The following is a 22,947-nucleotide window of genomic DNA, read 5'->3' on the forward strand; positions in this document are numbered from 1 at the left end:
TAAGTTATTACATAATTTCAAATTGATTAAATTTGGTGGATTAGCGTAAGCTGACAATATATCATGTGATTTGTATTAATGACATGGGCGTCGTCGATCAATTAATCTAAATTACTTTCGCATTATTATTTTGTAACAAATAGGGCAACAGTTAGTAGTAAAGCCCGGTTTTCACCAAGGCGGAGCGTAGCGGAGAAATGTTTCGTATAATCAATCAGATTGAATGAACTGGGTTATTTAAAACATTTCACCGCTCCGTCTCAGTGGAAACCGAGGCTTAAAAGGATACCAATTTTTGCTCCCAGTGATTTTAATACGATTTATTATCTCCCGTGAATATAAGTGGGATCATAACATTTTAACATCATATCGTCAGTATAAAACATTGTCAAATTTTATACAAATCACAAAGCAAACGCTAGGCTTTAATTCGTACTATCGTAATGCAACGTGCCGTTAGGTGTGCACAGCGGCGCGCTCCTCGAGCAGCAGCTTGGCGAGCGCGTGGCGGTCGCCCAGCTCCAGCTGCGCGAAGCCGGACGCGCTCTGCGCGCGCAGGCACGCCTCGGCGTCGGCGCCGGACGGCCCGGACGCGGCCCCGGACGGCCCGGACACTCCGGACAGGCGGCAGGGCGGCGGGCGCGGCGCGAGCACGAGCGCGGGGTCGGGCGCGCGCAGGCAGCGCAGCGAGGCGCCCGCCAGCACCTCCACCACCGGCGCTTCTGAGCTACCCGACCACGCCGCCAGGGCTGGGAATAATAACTTACATTGAAGCATTGTTTGTTACTATAGTCTTTTTCACCTAAAATGATCAATATGACACTTCAAGGTTATTGTATATTACGATTAAGATAAATCGCTATTGTTTAGTTAAGGGACATCTCTATAACTTTCAAACTCGAAACGTCATACAGATCATCTTAGGTGAAAAATACACTCGGCATCAAATAAATCGCACCTCCCGCGACAAGCACTTATCAAACGTATGCATCCCCACTTCCCACCAACATTGGTACCATTTGAAAGCCTAGTTCTAAACTACATTTCATTAAAGGAAAGGTTTTACCCCAAAAATGTGTCTTTACAAGGATCCAGAGTCACTTCTTCAAAAAATAGGTAGTTACGCTATAGCCATTTTTATGACTATAAAACTGTTAAGTTGGGATTAATCGCTATCCATCTGTTAAAGAGGACACGTGAGATCTTTATTTGGTTTTATAACCATAAAAAGTGGTCTAATTGATCCCAGAGGTGAGCCCAAAGTGAGGTCTATTTTCAAGTCACATTTATGGTAAACTAGCTTTCCGCCCGCGGCTTCGCCCGCGTGGAATTTTGTCTGTCACAGAAAAACTTTATCGCGCGCGTCCCTGTTTCAAAAACCGGGATAAAAACTATCCTATGTTCTTTCCCGGGACTCAAACTATCTCTATGCCAAATTTCATCAAAATCGGTTGCGAGGTTTAAGCGGGAAAGCGTAACAGACAGACAGACAGACAGAGTTACTTTCGCATTTATATTAGTTGGGATGTTAATCATTTATTTAGAAATGAACTGTATTTTTCTTTAAGGATATTTATTGGGCTTTCAAATAACACCAATATTGTTGGGGTACCATGATTGTGTCAGAAGAAAATCTTTAAAGTTCGCGTCGCGGAAGGTGCGGTTTATTTGATGTTGAGTGTAGTATACTGGAAACACGATTCGTGAAATTCGTTCTCACAGAAAGCTACACAACCTACTGTTCAGTCGAACCTTAACTTCGAAGTCCTCCTATGTTATTCTAATTAATTTCGTTGCGGATCCAATGACAGACAACTTTCCCCCGGGATAAACTTGACCTTCACTGGTTGGGTTTTTATTGGCGGTCGAGCTGTAGATTCTGGCTACACAGGAGTTGTAGCGATGGGAACGAGAGGTGATAATCACGAACCTACTGTTCACACACAGATACCCGATATTCTTATCTTTAACTCTAGTCTAACAAACGGAATCTCATTGGATAAAGGATTTTAAAAATAAAATACGGAAGCTCACAGAGGAGATTCCATAGCATTTGTTTAAAATTCGCATATATATTTTCAGTTAATTGTCTTTTTGAATGGCTTTCCGGCGGCAGATTAACATTTGGCATGAGTTCAGAACGTCCGCGATCGTTCGTAGATTGTCCCAAATTAAAAGAAAACTAAACTGACAACGTTCAACTACGATTCATAAGGGCCAAAATATTGGTCAATACTGAATAAAATCCTAACCACACAGAAACGGTAACGGTTGGGAATAGTCTCGTGTAAGAACAAAAGTACAAAGGCCTACGTTAAATGGAGAAGTTTCGTGATGTTGAAAATATTAGATTTCACTTAATGGGATTAAAATATAGACCAAAACTAAAAAGCCGGTGAAGTTATTTTTGAAATCCATCAAGAAATGGCTGAGAAATTAATTACAGTGGAATCTCTATAACTCGAACCTCGTTAAGTCAAAATCCTCAGTAAGTCGAAAAAAATTGCCATTCCCTTCCGCTGAGCACCTAAATACGCGGTATCTCGAATTATTTAGACTTTGTAACTCGAACAAAATGTTATTTCCCTACGAAGTATTGATGATATAGCCTGACCAGGAACATAAAAACCCTCGCCATGTTGCGGAAAACTAATGGTACTAATTTCTTTTAATGGCAACAGTAACTGAAAACTTCATTGACATGTCACCTTGCATGTCAGTATATTGTTGTCAAAGTGTAAACAAACTTTATTTTAAATGTGCACAATTGATTTTGTGAATGAAATTGCTAAAATCTTTTTATAGTCGTGAAATAAAAGTGGTTCTCAATGTGTTAAAGTATTTGTCGAAGAGAAATACCAAGGGTTCGGACAATATTTTCATTGAATAATGTTTCCAACAAAGGTTGTCAAATTGACTGACATGTTTATCGTATAGTACAGTCCACAAGAAAATTAGCTGTGGTTTGTTTCAACTACCTATTTTAAAGTTTTTTGTCACTTTCTAAGTGTTGCATTTTATGGAATTGGGAAAGAAGTACCGAGTTTGAAGCGTTCATGAGCAGACATTGCAGTTGAATATTCAAGTTCTGAATTTGATTATTGATGAATAATAAAATAAATCTTACTAGCTCGATTGATGGTTTCATTTAATTTATTTAAACCAGGTTACCTATAATAATACTTTTTCGTTAATTTATGAAAATATCAAATTAGCCCGTAATCCTGAATCGTGATACATAAAGTTAGCCTATTAATTTAACACAGGTACGACTGTACTCAGTGTTGCACTATCAAATGCAATTGACGCGCCTCTATGCCAGGGTTTTTATGTTCCTGGTCAGGCTTTACATATTTATACTCTATAACTCGAAAAAAAAGGGGACTCTGTAAGTCGTAGTTAGTAAAATATAATAACGTCTTACTTGGAATTCCCCGAAATAATAGCAATAAAATCCAAAATGAATGTTCGGGTTCGGGGCTTCTAATCTATTGTTTTTGTCTTGTACACGTGCAATGAAAGAATACATCAATGAAACTTTCTAAGTAACACAGCTGTGAACGTGATGTTTGTCCTTGTCGCCACAGGACACGATTACTTATAGCGGAGCTTGTCCGTCCTCTACAAGTCGAAATTTCAGCAGTTAAGTCCTTGTATCTCGAAGTTCTTGTTAAGTCGAAAACTCGTTAACTCGATTTTTTTTGCACTTCCCTTGAGATTCGAGTTATAGAGATTCCACTGTATTTAAATTACCTCCATATTTTCGCGTGGAACTTAAACATAGGCGGTGGCCGTGACGTCAGGCCACCTGTTCATGTTTCAATCACAATCACAATGCTTACCACCCCTAACGCATTGTCGAAAATGACACTATAATGTCAAAGTGTTCTTTTTATTTAAGGTCAGGTCTTGAATGTGTCAAAATGTGTGTGTGTTAAACCATGTTAAAATGTATGAACTGTATTGTGTATGTGACTTTGTTGGTGTACCTAATAAATAAATAAATAAACTAATATTATAAATGCGAAAGTAACTCTGTCTGTCTGTTACGCTTTCCCGCTTAAACCTCGCAACCGGTTTTGATGAAATTTGGCATAGAGATAGTTTGAGTCCCGGGAAAGAACATAGGATAGTTTTTATCCCGGTTTTTGAAACAGGGACGCGCGCGATAAAGTTTTTCTGTGACAGACAAAATTCCACGCGGGCGAAGCCGCGGGCGGAAAGCTAGTAAATAAATAAATAAATAAATAAATAAATAAATAAATAAATAAAAAAGGTGACACAATTTGACTACGAAAAAAGAATCTTGAATGACCCTGGCTGAAAAAGTAAAAACTACTAGATTTTAAAAATAATTGGATCTGTAAACAGCACCTAGACGGCTTACTCAGGGGTGATTTACTGTTTGTACTCCGAATGACTGTCGTGACTGCACTGATCAAAATAGCGCTTCGCTCTGCCTTGGTAAAAACCGGGCCTAAGTCTGCAGGCACGAGACTGGCGACGGCCGAGTGATGGGCGGCCGCGATGAGGAATAGTATTGCGATCGCCGAGTGCCGCGCCGCCCCGCTGTCGCAATCGCAGTTTCGTGCCCGCAGACTTAGACAGGTGTCCCGGTATAGTGTCCCGCGTCACTCACCCGCGTCCCAGTCGCGGCGGTAGAAGGCGAGGACGGCGCCGCGCGTGAAGCGGCCGGTGTGGCGTGGCCGGCGCTAGTGTCCCGCGTCACTCACCCGCGTCCCAGTCGCGGCGGTAGAAGGCGAGGACGGCGCCGCGCGTGAAGCGGCCGGTGTGGCGTGGCCGGCGCTAGTGTCCCGCGTCACTCACCCGCGTCCCAGTCGCGGCGGTAGAAGGCGAGGACGGCGCCGCGCGTGAAGCGGCCGGTGTGGCGTGGCCGGCGCTAGTGTCCCGCGTCACTCACCCGCGTCCCAGTCGCGGCGGTAGAAGGCGAGGACGGCGCCGCGCGTGAAGCGGCCGGTGTGGCGTGGCCGGCGCTAGTGTCCCGCGTCACTCACCCGCGTCCCAGTCGCGGCGGTAGAAGGCGAGGACGGCGCCGCGCGTGAAGCGGCCGGTGTGGCGTGGCCGGCGCTAGTGTCCCGCGTCACTCACCCGCGTCCCAGTCGCGGCGGTAGAAGGCGAGGACGGCGCCGCGCGTGAAGCGGCCGGTGTGGCGTGGCCGGCGCTAGTGTCCCGCGTCACTCACCCGCGTCCCAGTCGCGGCGGTAGAAGGCGAGGACGGCTCCTCGGGTAGCGAAGCGTCCCGTGTGCTGCTGCGGTCGCGCGCCGCGCTCGTCGAGGAAGCGCGGGTGCGCGTACTGCGCGTAGCGCGCGAACGGCAGCGCCCAGTACCACTGCCAGCCCGCGATCGTGTTCATGCGGACCTGTTTCAAGACAAAAATCACATTTAATCTAGTCACTAGTAACGGCAAACACAAAAAAAAAAATCTCAAAATTCACAGTAGTTGGTTCTTCGAGCCGGATTCATGAACTTACACTGAGTATCGGTTTTGTACGTATTAATGTGGAAATAGGTGCTAAAGTAGGTAGTATAATATGCGCGGTAAATGCAATAAACTTACCCTGTTCAAGAAATCTTGATTAAATTCCATGTGCGGCACAGAGAGCAAAATCAGCGTGTCCTTCGACAGTCGCGGCAGCGCCATGCTCAACGCCACCTGCAATCACAAAAACAAATTACAAACGCGCACCTGGCGGCTGTGACGTCACATCGACGCGCTGGTGCGGACGGGGCAAACGCGGGGAGGTGTAGTCATTCCAGTGAGGTGTGCATTTAGCTTGATTGGTTTCTATTCTTCCATAGACAAAGTTGAGGTTGACGTTCTGCACTTGTCCCGATCGCGATCCCGCATCAGTAATCTCCATTCTTAATTTTTTATTAATATTGACATTTTTGATCCCGCATCAGTCTGACATGTGTCACGCACCTTCTGCAGGCGCTGCGCCCACTCGTGGTCGGGCAGCGCGGCGGGCGCCAGCGCGGCGCCCACGGCCTGCAGCGAGGCGCCTCTAGAGCCGATCCCGCATCAGTCTGACATGTGTCACGCACCTTCTGCAGGCGCTGCGCCCACTCGTGGTCGGGCAGCGCGGCGGGCGCCAGCGCGGCGCCCACGGCCTGCAGCGAGGCGCCTCTAGAGCCGATCCCGCATCAGTCTGACATGTGTCACGCACCTTCTGCAGGCGCTGCGCCCACTCGTGGTCGGGCAGCGCGGCGGGCGCCAGCGCGGCGCCCACGGCCTGCAGCGAGGCGCCTCTAGAGCCGATCCCGCATCAGTCTGACATGTGTCACGCACCTTCTGCAGGCGCTGCGCCCACTCGTGGTCGGGCAGCGCGGCGGGCGCCAGCGCGGCGCCCACGGCCTGCAGCGAGGCGCCTCTAGAGCCGATCCCGCATCAGTCTGACATGTGTCACGCACCTTCTGCAGGCGCTGCGCCCACTCGTGGTCGGGCAGCGCGGCGGGCGCCAGCGCGGCGCCCACGGCCTGCAGCGAGGCGCCTCTAGAGCCGATCCCGCATCAGTCTGACATGTGTCACGCACCTTCTGCAGGCGCTGCGCCCACTCGTGGTCGGGCAGCGCGGCGGGCGCCAGCGCGGCGCCCACGGCCTGCAGCGAGGCGCCTCTAGAGCCGATCCCGCATCAGTCTGACATGTGTCACGCACCTTCTGCAGGCGCTGCGCCCACTCGTGGTCGGGCAGCGCGGCGGGCGCCAGCGCGGCGCCCACGGCCTGCAGCGAGGCGCCTCTAGAGCCGATCCCGCATCAGTCTGACATGTGTCACGCACCTTCTGCAGGCGCTGCGCCCACTCGTGGTCGGGCAGCGCGGCGGGCGCCAGCGCGGCGCCCACGGCCTGCAGCGAGGCGCCTCTAGAGCCGATCCCGCATCAGTCTGACATGTGTCACGCACCTTCTGCAGGCGCTGCGCCCACTCGTGGTCGGGCAGCGCGGCGGGCGCCAGCGCGGCGCCCACGGCCTGCAGCGAGGCGCCTCTAGAGCCGATCCCGCATCAGTCTGACATGTGTCACGCACCTTCTGCAGGCGCTGCGCCCACTCGTGGTCGGGCAGCGCGGCGGGCGCCAGCGCGGCGCCCACGGCCTGCAGCGAGGCGCCTCTAGAGCCGATCCCGCATCAGTCTGACATGTGTCACGCACCTTCTGCAGGCGCTGCGCCCACTCGTGGTCGGGCAGCGCGGCGGGCGCCAGCGCGGCGCCCACGGCCTGCAGCGAGGCGCCGCGGTGCCGCGCACTTAACACGTCCAGCGCCGCGCGCGTCGCCTCCAGAACGGACTCGTCCTCGCCCGGCGCGCGGATCACCACCTGCACACACACGCAAACTGTACACTTACGCCCGTATTCACAAACATTACTATGAGGTCTCACAGCGCGCGTGAACGCACAGGGTGTCACATGAACCGATCGCAGAGCTGTGCGTTCGATTCGCTGCTTCACTTATGCAAGCATCGTTTGTGAATGCGGGCGTTAAATACATAAAAATCATCCACTGCCTGTATAAACCTTCCAGAAAACTTGTTTATGTTGATTGCCAAATGCCAATAGATGGCGTTGTTCGTTTATGCGCAAAAAGCTGGATCGCGGTGTCCAGATTTTTTTCCCCTGTTGTATGGAGGAATTCGACATTAAGTATTAGACGACCGTGGACATAAATAAAGTCAAGAATATACCAAATTTTCAGCAGGCAGCAGCAGCGTGACGCGCGCCGCCTCCGTGACGTAGGGCGCCGCCGCCTCCACGCTGCGGACGGTGACTCACCACAACGAGCTGTGTGTTCTTGTCCTGCGCGAGACACACGGCCTCCAGGCGGCGCAGGAAGGCGGGCAGGTCGGGCTGCGCGCGCGCGTCCAGCGGCAGCAGCAGCGTGACGCGCGCCGCCTCCGTGACGTAGGGCGCCGCCGCCTCCACGCTGCGGACGGTGACTCACCACAACGAGCTGTGTGTTCTTGTCCTGCGCGAGACACACGGCCTCCAGGCGGCGCAGGAAGGCGGGCAGGTCGGGCTGCGCGCGCGCGTCCAGCGGCAGCAGCAGCGTGACGCGCGCCGCCTCCGTGACGTAGGGCGCCGCCGCCTCCACGCTGCGGACGGTGACTCACCACAACGAGCTGTGTGTTCTTGTCCTGCGCGAGACACACGGCCTCCAGGCGGCGCAGGAAGGCGGGCAGGTCGGGCTGCGCGCGCGCGTCCAGCGGCAGCAGCAGCGTGACGCGCGCCGCCTCCGTGACGTAGGGCGCCGCCGCCTCCACGCTGCGGACGGTGACTCACCACAACGAGCTGTGTGTTCTTGTCCTGCGCGAGACACACGGCCTCCAGGCGGCGCAGGAAGGCGGGCAGGTCGGGCTGCGCGCGCGCGTCCAGCGGCAGCAGCAGCGTGACGCGCGCCGCCTCCGTGACGTAGGGCGCCGCCGCCTCCACGCTGCGGACGGTGACTCACCACAACGAGCTGTGTGTTCTTGTCCTGCGCGAGACACACGGCCTCCAGGCGGCGCAGGAAGGCGGGCAGGTCGGGCTGCGCGCGCGCGTCCAGCGGCAGCAGCAGCGTGACGCGCGCCGCCTCCGTGACGTAGGGCGCCGCCGCCAGCCGCGCCGCGCCCAGACCGCGCACCACTTCCAAGCTGCGGATGCTCTGGGACAAGAAGATAAAAGGTTAACAACGCGCAAGATGCTCATACTTCTTCTTCTTAGTTGGGCACTCTTGTCAGAGTGGTCGTGGTTGCGTATGACACGGTGGGGTGTGATGCTCATACGCATGATACTAATAGCTAAGGCAGATGCCACACGGACGCTGACGTGACGTTGCGTTGCGTTGTATCTCAGACTTAACAACGCAGCACACCTTGTACAAGTCCCAAAAACTTCAATAAAACCAATATTCCAGTGACAAGTTTCATTTATTCAGAAACAAGATTAGACTATAATTTATTTATTTATTAGGTACACCAACAAAGTCACATACATAATACAGTTCATACATTTTAACATGGTTTAACACATGATACGTATATGACCTCAATTACAGGTATACACAGCATTTCTTTTTACAATGTTAGGGTAATTATACACTAGTAAAAACAAAAATCAATTGAATAGAGTTTAGAGTTTAAGCACCGAACAATATAAAGGATTTAGTAATTGTTCATTTTGTTCGGTACCTAAGTCGTTCCGAATACAGGCTTGAGTTTTGACTTAAATTTAGGGAGGCTGTCACCGAAAACGTCAAGACCGGTGTCTGTGTCTGGGTTGCCAGCCACCGCTTTATTATACGTTGCACACAACCGGTTGAGTGGCGAGTTTTGGCCTAACTTAGTTTTGCACAAAGGGATATGAAAGAGGTATCTACAGAGATAGCGAGAACTTTGCCTTAGAACACGAAAACGAATTTTTTCAAGTGAGTCTTGGGAAACTACCGGCGGAAATAATAATTATATGTATGTCATCAAAAACTTCCATATCGCGATTTAATCTACACACAGCGCCATCTATCGGTAAGTCAAACAATACATAATGAAGCTTTACATTAAACAGTGAACGCCCCTCTCGGCATCTTCTTCCTATCTCTTTGTACGTTTCACATGCGTTCCGTCGCCATACATCATTCCATCCTAATACGGGCGCCAGTCTAAATGCAAGGACAGAATGCGACTCACCGGCGCGGCCTGGGCGGGCTGCTTGGGCGGCGCGTGCAGCAGCAGCCGGTAGCGCAGCGCGTAGGGCGGCTCCCAGCGCCACGCGCCCTCCAGGAGACGCACGTCCTCCGCCTCGGGCCAGTCTACATGCAAGGACAGAATGCGACTCACCGGCGCGGCCTGGGCGGGCTGCTTGGGCGGCGCGTGCAGCAGCAGCCGGTAGCGCAGCGCGTAGGGCGGCTCCCAGCGCCACGCGCCCTCCAGGAGACGCACGTCCTCCGCCTCGGGCCAGTCTACATGCAAGGACAGAATGCGACTCACCGGCGCGGCCTGGGCGGGCTGCTTGGGCGGCGCGTGCAGCAGCAGCCGGTAGCGCAGCGCGTAGGGCGGCTCCCAGCGCCACGCGCCCTCCAGGAGACGCACGTCCTCCGCCTCGGGCCAGTCTACATGCAAGGACAGAATGCGACTCACCGGCGCGGCCTGGGCGGGCTGCTTGGGCGGCGCGTGCAGCAGCAGCCGGTAGCGCAGCGCGTAGGGCGGCTCCCAGCGCCACGCGCCCTCCAGGAGACGCACGTCCTCCGCCTCGGGCCAGTCTACATGCAAGGACAGAATGCGACTCACCGGCGCGGCCTGGGCGGGCTGCTTGGGCGGCGCGTGCAGCAGCAGCCGGTAGCGCAGCGCGTAGGGCGGCTCCCAGCGCCACGCGCCCTCCAGGAGACGCACGTCCTCCGCCTCGGGCCAGTCTACATGCAAGGACAGAATGCGACTCACCGGCGCGGCCTGGGCGGGCTGCTTGGGCGGCGCGTGCAGCAGCAGCCGGTAGCGCAGCGCGTAGGGCGGCTCCCAGCGCCACGCGCCCTCCAGGAGACGCACGTCCTCCGCCTCGGGCCAGTCTACATGCAAGGACAGAATGCGACTCACCGGCGCGGCCTGGGCGGGCTGCTTGGGCGGCGCGTGCAGCAGCAGCCGGTAGCGCAGCGCGTAGGGCGGCTCCCAGCGCCACGCGCCCTCCAGGAGACGCACGTCCTCCGCCTCGGGCCAGTCTACATGCAAGGACAGAATGCGACTCACCGGCGCGGCCTGGGCGGGCTGCTTGGGCGGCGCGTGCAGCAGCAGCCGGTAGCGCAGCGCGTAGGGCGGCTCCCAGCGCCACGCGCCCTCCAGGAGACGCACGTCCTCCGCCTCGGGCCAGTCTACATGCAAGGACAGAATGCGACTCACCGGCGCGGCCTGGGCGGGCTGCTTGGGCGGCGCGTGCAGCAGCAGCCGGTAGCGCAGCGCGTAGGGCGGCTCCCAGCGCCACGCGCCCTCCAGGAGACGCACGTCCTCCGCCTCGGGCCAGTCTACATGCAAGGACAGAATGCGACTCACCGGCGCGGCCTGGGCGGGCTGCTTGGGCGGCGCGTGCAGCAGCAGCCGGTAGCGCAGCGCGTAGGGCGGCTCCCAGCGCCACGCACCTTCCAAAAGACGAACGTCTTCGGCTTCAGGCCAGCGGTTTAATGCCCACGCGCGCGCCGTGCGCAGTACCAGCTGAAAACGACATTTTATTTAGATAAAGATAACATAACATTAGCTTTATAAAGTCCGGTCGCCGAGCACATAGAATTTCGTCCAATGACCCTAAGCTGCCCATCCTCCCGCACACTCACTGCGGCCGCCCGTCGCATAGTCGCGACAGCAATATGATTACGCGCGAGCGATAAGAATGGGTAGCTCGGGGTCATTGGACGAAATTCTACGTGCTCGGCGACCGTCGCGACCGGACATTAGTTTAACTATACCTCTAGCTCTTAATTTAGTCAAAAACACCCTCCCATGCAGCTCCCATTCCTCAGGCACTTACTAAATTAAGCGCTAGACCATATTATAACGCGTTAACTATAAAGTTTAATAATATAAAACGTAGAATGACCTGATCGTTGAATAAATGAGTTCCACCTCCGGAGGAGATCCGTAAACAAACTCAAATCGCTGAAGTAACAATGAGCAGGGCACATAGTACGCAGAACTGATGGCCGATGGGGCAGCGAGCTTCTGGAGTGGAGGCCACGTACCGGAAAGCGCAGCGTAGGATGTCCACCCACAAAGTGGACCGACGACCTCATAAACGTAGCAGGAAGGCGCTGAATGCATGCCGCTACCAACCGGTCATTATGGAAATCATTCAGACCTATGTTAAGCAATGGACGTCCTGTGGTTGAAATGGTGATGATGATGAGTCACCTCTAGTGCTTCCTTGGTGGCGCCGGTAATGAGGCCAACAGCGCGATGGTCGTCCGGCATGAACGCGTGCGACTCGTTGAACAGCGTCCAGCGCAAGTGGTCGAACCTGAATGGATAAAACGAATTTAAAATTAACTGTAAAATAAAATCAATTTGTGAATGAAGATTTTCAACGATCTACATTTGGAGAATCGTTAAATAGGTCGAGAAATTGATAGCTGTTGGGCTAGAATAATACAGCATGTACCATGGACTCGAAAACGTAATGTAAGTTGGCCTCTCACTGGATCTGAGCAGCGCATAACCGGTCGATGTGGAAACTGTAGAAATCCTTGGAGAGGTCTTTCTTGTAGAGAACAATCGCGGTTAATATCTCGCTCTGCAACTTCTATCGGCCCTGTCACGCTCCAGGAACACCCTGTACAATACCCGGCGATAAATATTGCACATCGACTTTTAGAAAGATACAATCGGCTAATTTCGGTTTCGTAGAGTGTTATCACTCTCGCACTTGAACGACTGACAATGACGTTTTGTCAAAGTGTAAACAAACTTTATTTTAAATGTGTGCAATTCATTTTGTGAATTAAATTGCTAAAAACTTTTTATAGTCGTGAAAGAAAAGTGGTTCACAATGTGTTAAAGTATTTGTCGAAGAGAAATACTAAGGGTTCGGATAACATTTTCATTAAATAATGTTTTGTCAATGACGTTTTGTCAATCGTATAGGTAGTGTACGACAGAGATAACGCTCTACGAGCCGAAATTAACCGATTCTCTTTCCAAAGGTCGATGTGCAATATTTAATGTCGGGTACTGTATGTGTCGGCGTGTGACCTGGAGTCGGGCGGCGGCGCGGCGAGCCCGGGGTCGGCGCGCAGGCCGGCGGGCCAGGTGGCGTTGCGGTAGCCGCGCGGGTGGCGGGTGGCCGTGTGCACCAGCTGCGCCCGCAGCCGCGCCACCGAGGCGCGGTCCCGCTCCAGGAACACCTGTTGATAACACATCAATGAGGGCTATCGTTTTTATACTTAACAGTTGGCACCCCTGGCGATTGACAGTACCTTACTTTACAGTGGCGCCATCTTGATGAGTGCAAATGCGATAGTCCTCCTACCACTTTCGTGCTCACCAGTTGGTGCCACTGTCTTCGCTACTAGCAAGTGACAGGACCTTACTCTACAGTGGCGCTAACTGGTGAGCGCTAAAACGATAGCCGTCATTCAAAGTCAAAGTCAAAATTTCTTTATTTGTTTAGACTAATAAATAGTTCTTACAAATCGTCATTTTGCTCTTAAGGAGCCATTTGTATATAAATAGATCGTGCCATCCACGAAGACGCGCCCCACCAATTTATAGTCGAGAAAAGCGCGGTGTGCCGGGAGTTTGATCCGAGTAATCTGAGCGTCATTATTGTAGTGTGCGTGTGCCGATAACACTCAAACATTAGCGGAAGAATGGTGAGGCGCGTGTTCGTGGATGGCACGATCTATAACTTGCTAGACAATCTAAAAATATTGACTTCTTCACTTCCTAAGTCTTGGCTTAAAATGTAGACATATTCAGTGCAGTCTTGATCAGGGTAAATCTAGATTGCGCCGCTTTGGTCCCAACTTACTATTCCTATGGGTACTCACATGGCAGCGTTTGTTTCGTTTAGTAGATGACGTGAATCTCCATAACATTTCAGCCTCGTTATCTGGCGCCAAGAGCCATCTTTAATCTCACTGAACCTCAGTGCCAACACTATTATTGCAATGTCATATTCAAATTATTTATTGCATGCCACATGGGTAAGAGTTGGTAGAACATATTTTTTGTACATGTGACGCCGACGATGTGTAACAACCAGACAATTGTAGGCTTAATAAAGCTGCGTATTTCAATAATACGTATGTATGATTATCTTAATAAAGATTGTTCAACAGCCAAGTTACACAACATTAACAATAATAATAAAGAAATCGCAGTAAGGAACCTTAGACTGGGCACGACTTTGTCTAGATTTCATTACTTTTTAGAGATAAACAGGCAGCTCCATCGAGACTTGGCTAGTTTTTTACAGAATGTTTTTGGTGGGATAAATGTTGTTCTGTTCAAGCGACTCACCCTAGAAACGTAAGCATGTAGACGGTAGAACAGTGCGGGTTCGGACACCGGGTGGGTGGTGACCGCGTCCGCCAGCGCCGGCGTTAAAGCGCCGCCTTCCTCCAGACGCGCCGACGAGTAGCTCTCACCCTGCCACAGACCATGCGGTTTAGTTTGATGATACATTATCACAGAACAGATTTGTTCAGTCTTGGAGCTGATTGCAAATGTACACACAGTATAAAAACAAGTAAGATGATACGTGATTACTACAATATACACAGCATTGTCACAACTTTCTTTTTCTTGCCTAAGTTAGGGAAAATACAAACAAGGCACAAAAAAAGTGTCATGGAGCACCTGGTTTTGTCACCCTTCAACGGCCAAGTCACACAACATTAACTATAATAATAAAGAAATCGCAGTAAGGAACTTAATCGCACTGAAGGACTTTGTCTAGATTTCATTACTTTTTAGAGATAAACAAGCAGCTCCATCGAGACTTGGCTAGTTTTTTACAGAATGTTTTTGGTGGGATTTCACTTCTTTTTGTAGAACGTGGCAAAATTATTCAACGTCGTCGTTTTATGGTCATTTTTTTACGATATTAAACACAAATAAACTCAACGACCTTTAAAATGGACAACGAATCAGAATTGTTTTAATAACATAACCTTAGCGAACTTTACAATATAATAAACGAAATCAACGAAATGCAAATTACACAACATTCAATTTAATCGACGACTTTCTCTAGAAAGGAAAAAAATCTGGACACCGCTTGCTAGTGCTAGCGCCATCTAGCGGTGAGCGATACAGGCGAACACCACGGTGCCGGAGTAGTATTGATTATGAATGTGGTGTTACTCCAGATCTTCGATTTTCCTAGTTTTTATAGTTTTCCCTTTATGTGGCCATTAAACCCTAACTCTGTACCAAATTTCAGCTCTCTGAGTTTATGGGAAGTACTAGTTCTATTTTGATGATCATCAGTGAGTGAGTGAGTGTCGTAAATGCGAAACTTTGCTTTCGCTTAACTTCGGAACTAAATGACCTACAGACTTGAAATTTTGGATTTTAAGTATGTGAGTATAGCTTACTAGATGACGAAAATTTCTGTGTTCTGGTCTTATCCAGAGGTTCTCAAATAGGGGCCTGAAAATGCGGCGAAATGGTTCCAGTAAAGGATGGTACGGCAGTGTTTGCTTCGCGCTCGACTTGGCGGGGGCACTGCCGTGCCCCCAGATATTGAAGCCAATTGCATTCTTTTCAGCAAAAACAGGTAGTTGTGTAGCCAGATGGTTGCTGTCGCTCAAGGCGTTTGCTTGAACAGACAGAGGAACTTGGAATCCGTATAATGGAATACTGGTAGGGCCCAAAAGATAAGGAGACATGTAAAGTGCCCCATAAGGGCTACTTTTTTTTTTCCTACTATCCTATCCTATCCTACTAATATTATAAATGCGAAAGTTTGGATGTCATGATGTCTGGATGTTTGTTACTCTCACGCAAAAACTACTGAACGGATTTTGAAGAAACTTTACAGTATTATTGTTTACTAGCTTTCCGCCCGCGGCTTCGCCCGCGTGGAATTTTGTCTGTCACAGAAAAACTTTATCGCGCGCGTCCCTGTTTCAAAAACCGGGATAAAAACTATCCTATGTTCTTTCCCGGGACTCAAACTATCTCTATGCCAAATTTCATCAAAATCGGTTGCGAGGTTTAAGCGGGAAAGCGTAACAGACAGACAGACAGACAGACAGACAGACAGACAGACAGAGTTACTTTCGCATTTATAATATTAGTTGGGATGACCCAGATTAACATATATGCTATAATTTATGACGATCTGTGGCAAACTAAATTTCACGCGAGTGAAGCCGTGGGCAAAAGCTAGTTTACTATATTTTGATGTTCATAAGTGACACCAGTGGTAAAAATTGAATAAAATATTTTTGATTTTGATTTCGAATCAGAAATGAGGAGATCCGTAAACGAACTAAAGTCGCTGACATAGCCCGACGGATCAGCAAGCTGAAGTGGCAGTGGGCTGGGCACATAGTACGCAGAACTGACGGCCGATGGGGCAGCAAGGTTCTGGAATGGAGGCCGCGTACCGGAAAACGCAGCGTGGGACGTCCACCCACAAGGTGGACCGACGACCTGATAAAGGTAGCGGGAAGGCGCTGGATGCAGGCCGCTACCAACCGTGCGATGTGGAAGTCATTGGGGGAGGCCTATGTTCAGCAGTGGACGTCCTGTGGCTGAAATGATGATGATGATGATGATGATGATTTTGATTTGAATGGCTAGCGGCATTCTGAGGCGTCACCTGCAGCGCGGTCGTGCAGCGCTGGTGCGCGGCGTGCAGCACGCAGCGGCCGAGGTTCTCGTGGTGGCGCGGCGAGTACGAGTTGCGCACGCACCAGTCCAGCTCGCCGTGCACCGCGCGTAGCACCGAGTTCGACAGCAGGATGCCGCCCTCTGCAAACAATTAACATTACATTAGTACTAGGGATGTTATGGATATGTAGTTTCGGTTATGGATACAGGATTAATATCATACCGGTTTCGGTTACGAATATTTTTTTATTTCGGATATTCGAAAGTTACGGTTACAGATATCCATAACATCCCTGATTAGTACCCTCTACCACAGAATAATAATAAGTACTACGTACAGAAGTTTTACTTTGCGAAGGTATTTAAAAAAATGTATGCTCAATGTCATTAACAATATGGTGTAATTTAGCCTGTCTCAAGAGTCAAGCACCATTTTGTTGACAAACGTCAGTGATCGGCACTGCGCCGAAGCTATAGGGCTGACTTCGGTAAAATGATGTGACGTGAGGTGCCAAACTGCGGAAAATGGCGGAGGAAATACATGATTTAGCATGAATTATCATGAATAATATTAACTACTTATTTACCTCTCAGTGTCTTGAGGCAACTTAAAAAAGTACATTCTGTGTTTTTATTATTATTTAGGCAGTTAAATACTGCACAGTATTTCCATTTTCTTTATTTTCTTCCATCATACACAAGAATACGCGTGCGTGAGTCAATGTTCGCTCGTATGTGAGGCCTTGTCGAATAGTATCCTGTAGGTGGGCCATCGTGCGTGTTTTTTTTTTCGATGTAAACTCGCGGAGATGAACAGGCCTGCCTCTACATACAATGAGTAATTAAGACCCTGTTCGCGCCACGCATGCAACCTCATTAGCGTCGCGCCACATCACTAGCGCCGGGTGCGCGTGCAGAATCGTTGCACTCAAAGAAAGAAATCTGCACAGAGCAGACAGCCATTTTTGCTTGTATTTTACAATAATATTGTCACTAAAGTGCTTGCTATTAAGAAAGAAAGAAAGATACATTTATTACAATGGACATCACACAAATACAGGCAATTACATAGACATGACAGTGACACATAATATTGGAAGAAGAAAAAATAAAATAAAAACAAGAGTAAACTGAGCAGTGCCACCCATTCACCAACAAGATGCCCACTGCAACGGGACCTCACACAGCATTAATGCTATTTAATTTGAAGGCAATTTTATTGTTAGCCAAGGTCCTAAACAGACCCACTACAAACTTAAAATATTGATTCTCACCTAGGGTACAGTAGTGGCTGTCATCTTCCGCGATAGTGCCCATGTAGACATCCTGACTGACACTCAGCTTGGACACAAGCTCGGACAGCCTCCGGGCATTAACAAATGATGTGTCCGACACCAAGAAAAAGAAATTATACTCTTCGAGGTAATTGTCAGCCAGATATTTCAGAGCATGGAATGGTTTGAGCATTTCCCGAGTGTCAGTGAAGCCCACGACATTTGCGCGCCCGGGGGCGGCCTGAACGGTGGATGCTGCTATGAATACTCGGAATGCGGGTTGGAGACGGGCAGCGGTTTGGTTCAAGGCAGCCACTCTTGAATCCAAGGCATCTTCTGAGCTTAACACTCCAGCGAGTAAAGACCCTGTGGAAAACAAAATTATTTTTTGTAAAACAATAAACAAGATCTAAAATTTATTATTAATTAGGCCACTCTATTGCTTTCAATGTAAAACGTTTTCATTTCACTTGCTAGAAGTGTGTCCTGCTGATAAGGTCAGGATTTAGTTGTCTCAAAATGCAGAGAAAACAATTTTCTTTTATGTCTAGTTGACTTTACTCTTTTCATGAAGGTAACCTACAACATAGTAGTTTAAAACCTCAGCTTAAATTTGCCTTACTAGCTAGATAATTTACAGAACCAAAAGTAGGTCAGCTCAGCTTGTAATTACAGTTACCTCTATGAGATAGATTCATCAACCCTCTGACCATAATTTCCATGTTGATAGGGTGTACACACCTCTCATGCCCAGCTCGGTGCTGTAGTAGCGCGGGCGCTGCACGCTGCGGCCCGCCGCCGGGCCCGCGGGCCCTAAGGGCTTCTCCTCGCGATGCGGCTCGAACTCGTCGCTCAACGCCGCCGTGCTCGCCTCCGCGCACGCCGCCACCTCCTCCTCCAGAGGAATCGCGGCCAGCGCCACCCACAGCCCGATCACCACCCCCACCAGGAAGTACGAATTGTGCTTCACTTGCGAAACCACGAAACGGGACAACATTGTTGGGCCTTTGATTCATTCACATTGGGAGTTTTGTAGAAGTGGGTTATATGAGAAAGTAAAGTAAAGAAGGCACAATAAGTAAAGATAAGGTTTGAAGGAACTAATCTAATCACAAATTGACGATAAAAAGAAAGTTTATCAATCTACCCAAAACTTGACGATCACACGAACCGAACCATTACTGTCAAACTGACAGTGACAAAAACTGACAAGTAACTTCTTTTTTTTTAATGGAAGTTTTACGGCTTTGGATATAGATCTGATACACCCGACTGCGCCAGAAGGAGGGTTATTTCTTTCAGTTATGGCTTTGTGCGCTTTGCACATATTATAGCCAGTGTCAAGGTATAAAAAGTATTCAATTATTGGATTAATAAATATAATAATAAATAAATATTGGTTGGCTAAAAACATATCTCAGAAAGTAAAACATGAATTTAAGAATTTATATGACGCTTCATTTTCCTGCCACGCTCCATATAAAACTAAAAAAAAACATCAAAACCTTTTTTAAGAATCTTCGAGGAAAGTGTACAGGGAGACGGCATTTATTTATGCCTGTTTCCCCACGGGCAACAGTTGGTGGCCATTAAATTGTATTGAAATGCGAGTAATAATTATTATACACTTTATAATTAACATAAATATTTCAAAGTAAGCCAAGAACAATATGGGCATTATTCATAAAATAATTGATTTATTGAGCGTTCCCTTTTTATCTATTCTAAACAACTGTCCGCTAAGTTCTCTGGTATAGATCGCTTTAAAGCGATAAGACCTTCTAAATTGTGCCGTATCTTTAGTTTCTTTCTTTTTATTTTCTTGTCTTATTTTATTATACTAGGTGTAGTTTTCTTCTATTTATCTACCTGCTAGGTACAGTTTACCCAAAACGTATTAAGCCTAACAGAGCCTAAGTAAGACTAATAAAAAGGCGATTTCATTTTAGATTTAATGAAATTGAACCACACTGAATGATATTTCATTGATAATTAGTTTTTTTTATTAAATTTCCTTAATTTTGTTGCCATGCCATGTACTCATAAAAAGTAAATCTACGGAGGAAATAGGTGACATGTTTTGCCCGGTGGAATGTCCCCATTTGGAATGATCACAATCGTGCGCAGACTAGGTAATCAACTCTGCGTCTTGTGTGATATTACACACAATAATCCGATGAGGAAAATTCGCAAATCTGCCTACTCTCTGGAAAACACTACGCTCCATGCCTACAAAATCTGAGTAATTGGTAGACAGGTTCTAGTTTACCTTTTATCTGTAGGTATGGATGATTAAACAAAGAAATGCGCAGTAGTTGAATACCTACAAAATATTGTCTTCTATTCAGGCAAGCTAAAATAACCTGAAGGTATGGAGAAGTCCTACCATAAAATCCAACAAAGCACCTACTTATATACTTACTCATTATAGTTCCATCCTACCTAATGAATCAAGGATTTAAAATATTAGCTTAATATTTTGTATTATTTAATCAAAATTAGACAATATATTATTTTTTAAAGTTATTATAGCCACGATAGCCGAACGGTGAATGGGTCGGACTGGCGGACTCGAGATCCGAGGAACGCAGGTTCGAATCCCACCCGCTCGATTATTGGTGAGCCCACTACTCGTACGTAACACATGCAGGGGCTAACGGGACTATTAGTAATTTGTGCAATACAAATTGCTAATTTATTTATTTTACAAATTGCTAATAATCTTTAAAAAAAAAAGTTTTAAAAGCAAAAAAGAACTCGCTGTCTCAAAGCTTTGGTGGTACCCAGTAACCCAAAGAGTGCCAACTCAACCCTACTAAAGTTCCGTTGTCCATCCGCAAGACCGCAAGTACCTAGGTATATGCACCTGGTACCTACTTACTTAGGTAAGTGCTATACTAAAATAAAGTTAGAATCAGTAAAATGTAGAGTACGTGTGTAATTCTCTACCTTCTCTACACGATGTACGGAATTCGGTGGTGAACACAACTCGCTCTTGGCTGATTTTATGAACACTTTGAGGTATATGTTAAGGTTATGAGGAAAGCGTGCCGATCACATACAATTAATATAGCGATTACGATTTTATTTATACTATACAATCGATTCAAATGATATGTGTGTAAATGAGTTGAAGCATGAATAAATTAGACTTTTAAAGACAACTCGCGTGTCTATAAGGAAACGTGTCGGGCTTCCTTTCCTTCTTAAGATAAACGGATACACAAATTGGCAAGACAATTATTATTTTAATGAATTGACATTAAAAGCATTTTAAAATAAATTGCCAATTCCAATAATTTAAAAATTAATTGGGCTATTCAAGTAAATAACTCTTTTTGTAAATTAAACATGTTCCAAAATTCATACATACCTACAATGTAAGTGCCTATAAACTTGCACCCAAATTATATTGATCAAGCTCTACTTCAAGGGCGACAAGATTTAGTACGAATAAAAATATCTCAATTAATCTGAAACGGATTTTAAGAATTAAAAATACAGACATAAATATACCTAATTAAGGCTTGGTATTTCTGCTAAAGTAGGTATTTCGCGCTGTCAAAATCTGCGCGCGCAATTCTTCGCCGAAGACAGCGCGCCAAAGAGCTCTCGCGGCTACACAGTATAGAAATACGCAGTTTAGAAATACGCAGTTGGTTAGGTTAGGTTGACTTCCTTCCGTTCAAGCGTCACACTTACAGCACTTTCTAATACAAATCATATCCAAGTGATACAAATTAAAACAAATTTCAAAATTTTTGGGAATATATTTTAGAATCGAATAAATATAGAATATAACTGCCAAAGTAAACACGGTTCAAAGAGGCGTGGCGTCACCCGACCTTCCGGAAGTTCCGCGCCGGCTAAAATAATTTCAAGATTACGTCACCCGACCTATCGGTAGATCCTCGGGAGCTTGAGCGATTGGAAAAACATTCTATGATCAGTTACTCGTAGTAGCGATTATTTAGAGCTTGGATAATAAATTATAGTTGTTGCAATTCACAAAGCTTTGCATGTGGTTAATTACATTAATCAGTACACGCATCAATTTTGTTCAGTCTTTTTGCTTATTAATAAATAAAAATATCATACTAAAATTGCATACATATTTGTTTGTATTGGTCTGGGTGTTTTTTTCCATAATTTATGTATAACGTATGTACGGGGCTCTGTATCGAAAATCACTATGAGCAATAAGCATCACACACGGTTACCTGGAGTGCATTACCGCAGCAAAATTTTTATAAATGTTGTGCTTTAGAGAGTCGAGAGTATAGCAGATAATTAGTCCATCGTGAGCAGAAATTTGTCCACTAATAGCAAAATTCGTTCAAATTATAGTTTTAAAGTTATTAGGAAAAAACATGTTTTTGGCTAAAAGATTCTTCTATCTTGCAGTTTAGACTTTTATTACAGACCTCAGACAGTATTTTTGGAAAACTTTTACGCATGGTGGAGGAAGAGATGCTCTAGAGACTCAAGTCTAGAAGGAGTCACATGAACTCCAAGTTTTAAATCCGTTGACATCTGCTGCATCTGTCATCTTTTTGGCTAGAAGATTCTTCTATCTTGCAGCTTAGACCTTTAGCTACAGACCTTAGACAGTATTTTTGAAACATTCTTACGCATGGTGGAGGAAGGGACGCTCTAGAGCAGTGGTTCTTAACCGGTGGTCCGCGGACCACTGGTGGTCCCTGGAGGCATTCCAAGTGGTCCACGATGTGCACTTGCATACCTTGGTCAAAACCACTTTTAACTGATTTTTGCAGTCAAACTGATTTTGACCGATTATGAGGTGGATCCTGACAAGACAGAAATTTGGTAAAATGGTCCCTCATGACTTAAAGGTTAAGAACCACTGCTCTAGAGACTCAAAACTACAAGGATACACATGAACTCCAGTTTTAAATCCGTTGATATCTGCTGCATCTGCCATGTTTTTGGCTATACGATTCTTCTATCTTACGGCTTAGACCTTTAGCTAAAGACCTTAGACAGTATTTTTGTGAAAATTCTTACGCATGGTGGAGGAAGGGATGCTCTAGAGACTCTAGTCTACAAGGAGTCACATCAACTCCAGTTTTAAATCCGTTGACATCTGCTGCATCTGCCATCTTTTTGGTTAGAAGATTCTTCCATCTTGCAGCGTAGACCTTTAGCTACAGACCTTAGACAGTATTTTTGTGAAAATTCTTACGCATGGTGGAGGAAGGGACGCTCTAGACACTCAAGTCTACAAGGAGTCACATGAACTCCAGTTTTAAATCCGTTGACATCTGCTGCATCTGCCATCTTTTTGGCTAGAAGATTCTTCTATCTTGCAGCTTAGACCTTTAGCTAAAGACCTTAGACAGTATTTTTGAAA

General features: G+C 47.4%; 1 protein-coding gene across 1 annotated transcript; it reads right to left on the bottom strand.

Annotated features, from left to right (window-relative positions):
* Nucleotides 1-292: 292 nt before the first annotated feature.
* On the bottom strand, nt 293-18,742 carry LOC135082999 (uncharacterized). The gene is made up of 23 exons (XM_063977760.1): nt 18,318-18,742; nt 17,577-17,942; nt 16,292-16,443; nt 13,981-14,109; nt 12,712-12,863; nt 11,875-11,980; nt 9,673-11,181; nt 8,119-8,651; nt 7,784-7,934; nt 7,166-7,330; nt 7,044-7,109; nt 6,922-6,987; nt 6,800-6,865; nt 6,678-6,743; nt 6,556-6,621; nt 6,434-6,499; nt 6,312-6,377; nt 6,190-6,255; nt 6,068-6,133; nt 5,946-6,035; nt 5,580-5,675; nt 5,204-5,381; nt 293-749 (listed from the first exon to the last, which is right to left on the bottom strand). Exons 1-23 carry the CDS (start codon nt 18,571-18,573, stop codon nt 457-459), a joined length of 4,770 nt encoding a protein of 1,589 aa, XP_063833830.1. The 5' UTR covers nt 18,574-18,742; the 3' UTR covers nt 293-456.
* Between the last annotated feature and the right edge of the window lie 4,205 nt (nt 18,743-22,947).

Source organism: Ostrinia nubilalis, chromosome 22 (genome assembly GCF_963855985.1).
Source record: "Ostrinia nubilalis chromosome 22, ilOstNubi1.1, whole genome shotgun sequence".
NCBI classification, from domain to species: domain Eukaryota; kingdom Metazoa; phylum Arthropoda; class Insecta; order Lepidoptera; family Crambidae; genus Ostrinia; species Ostrinia nubilalis.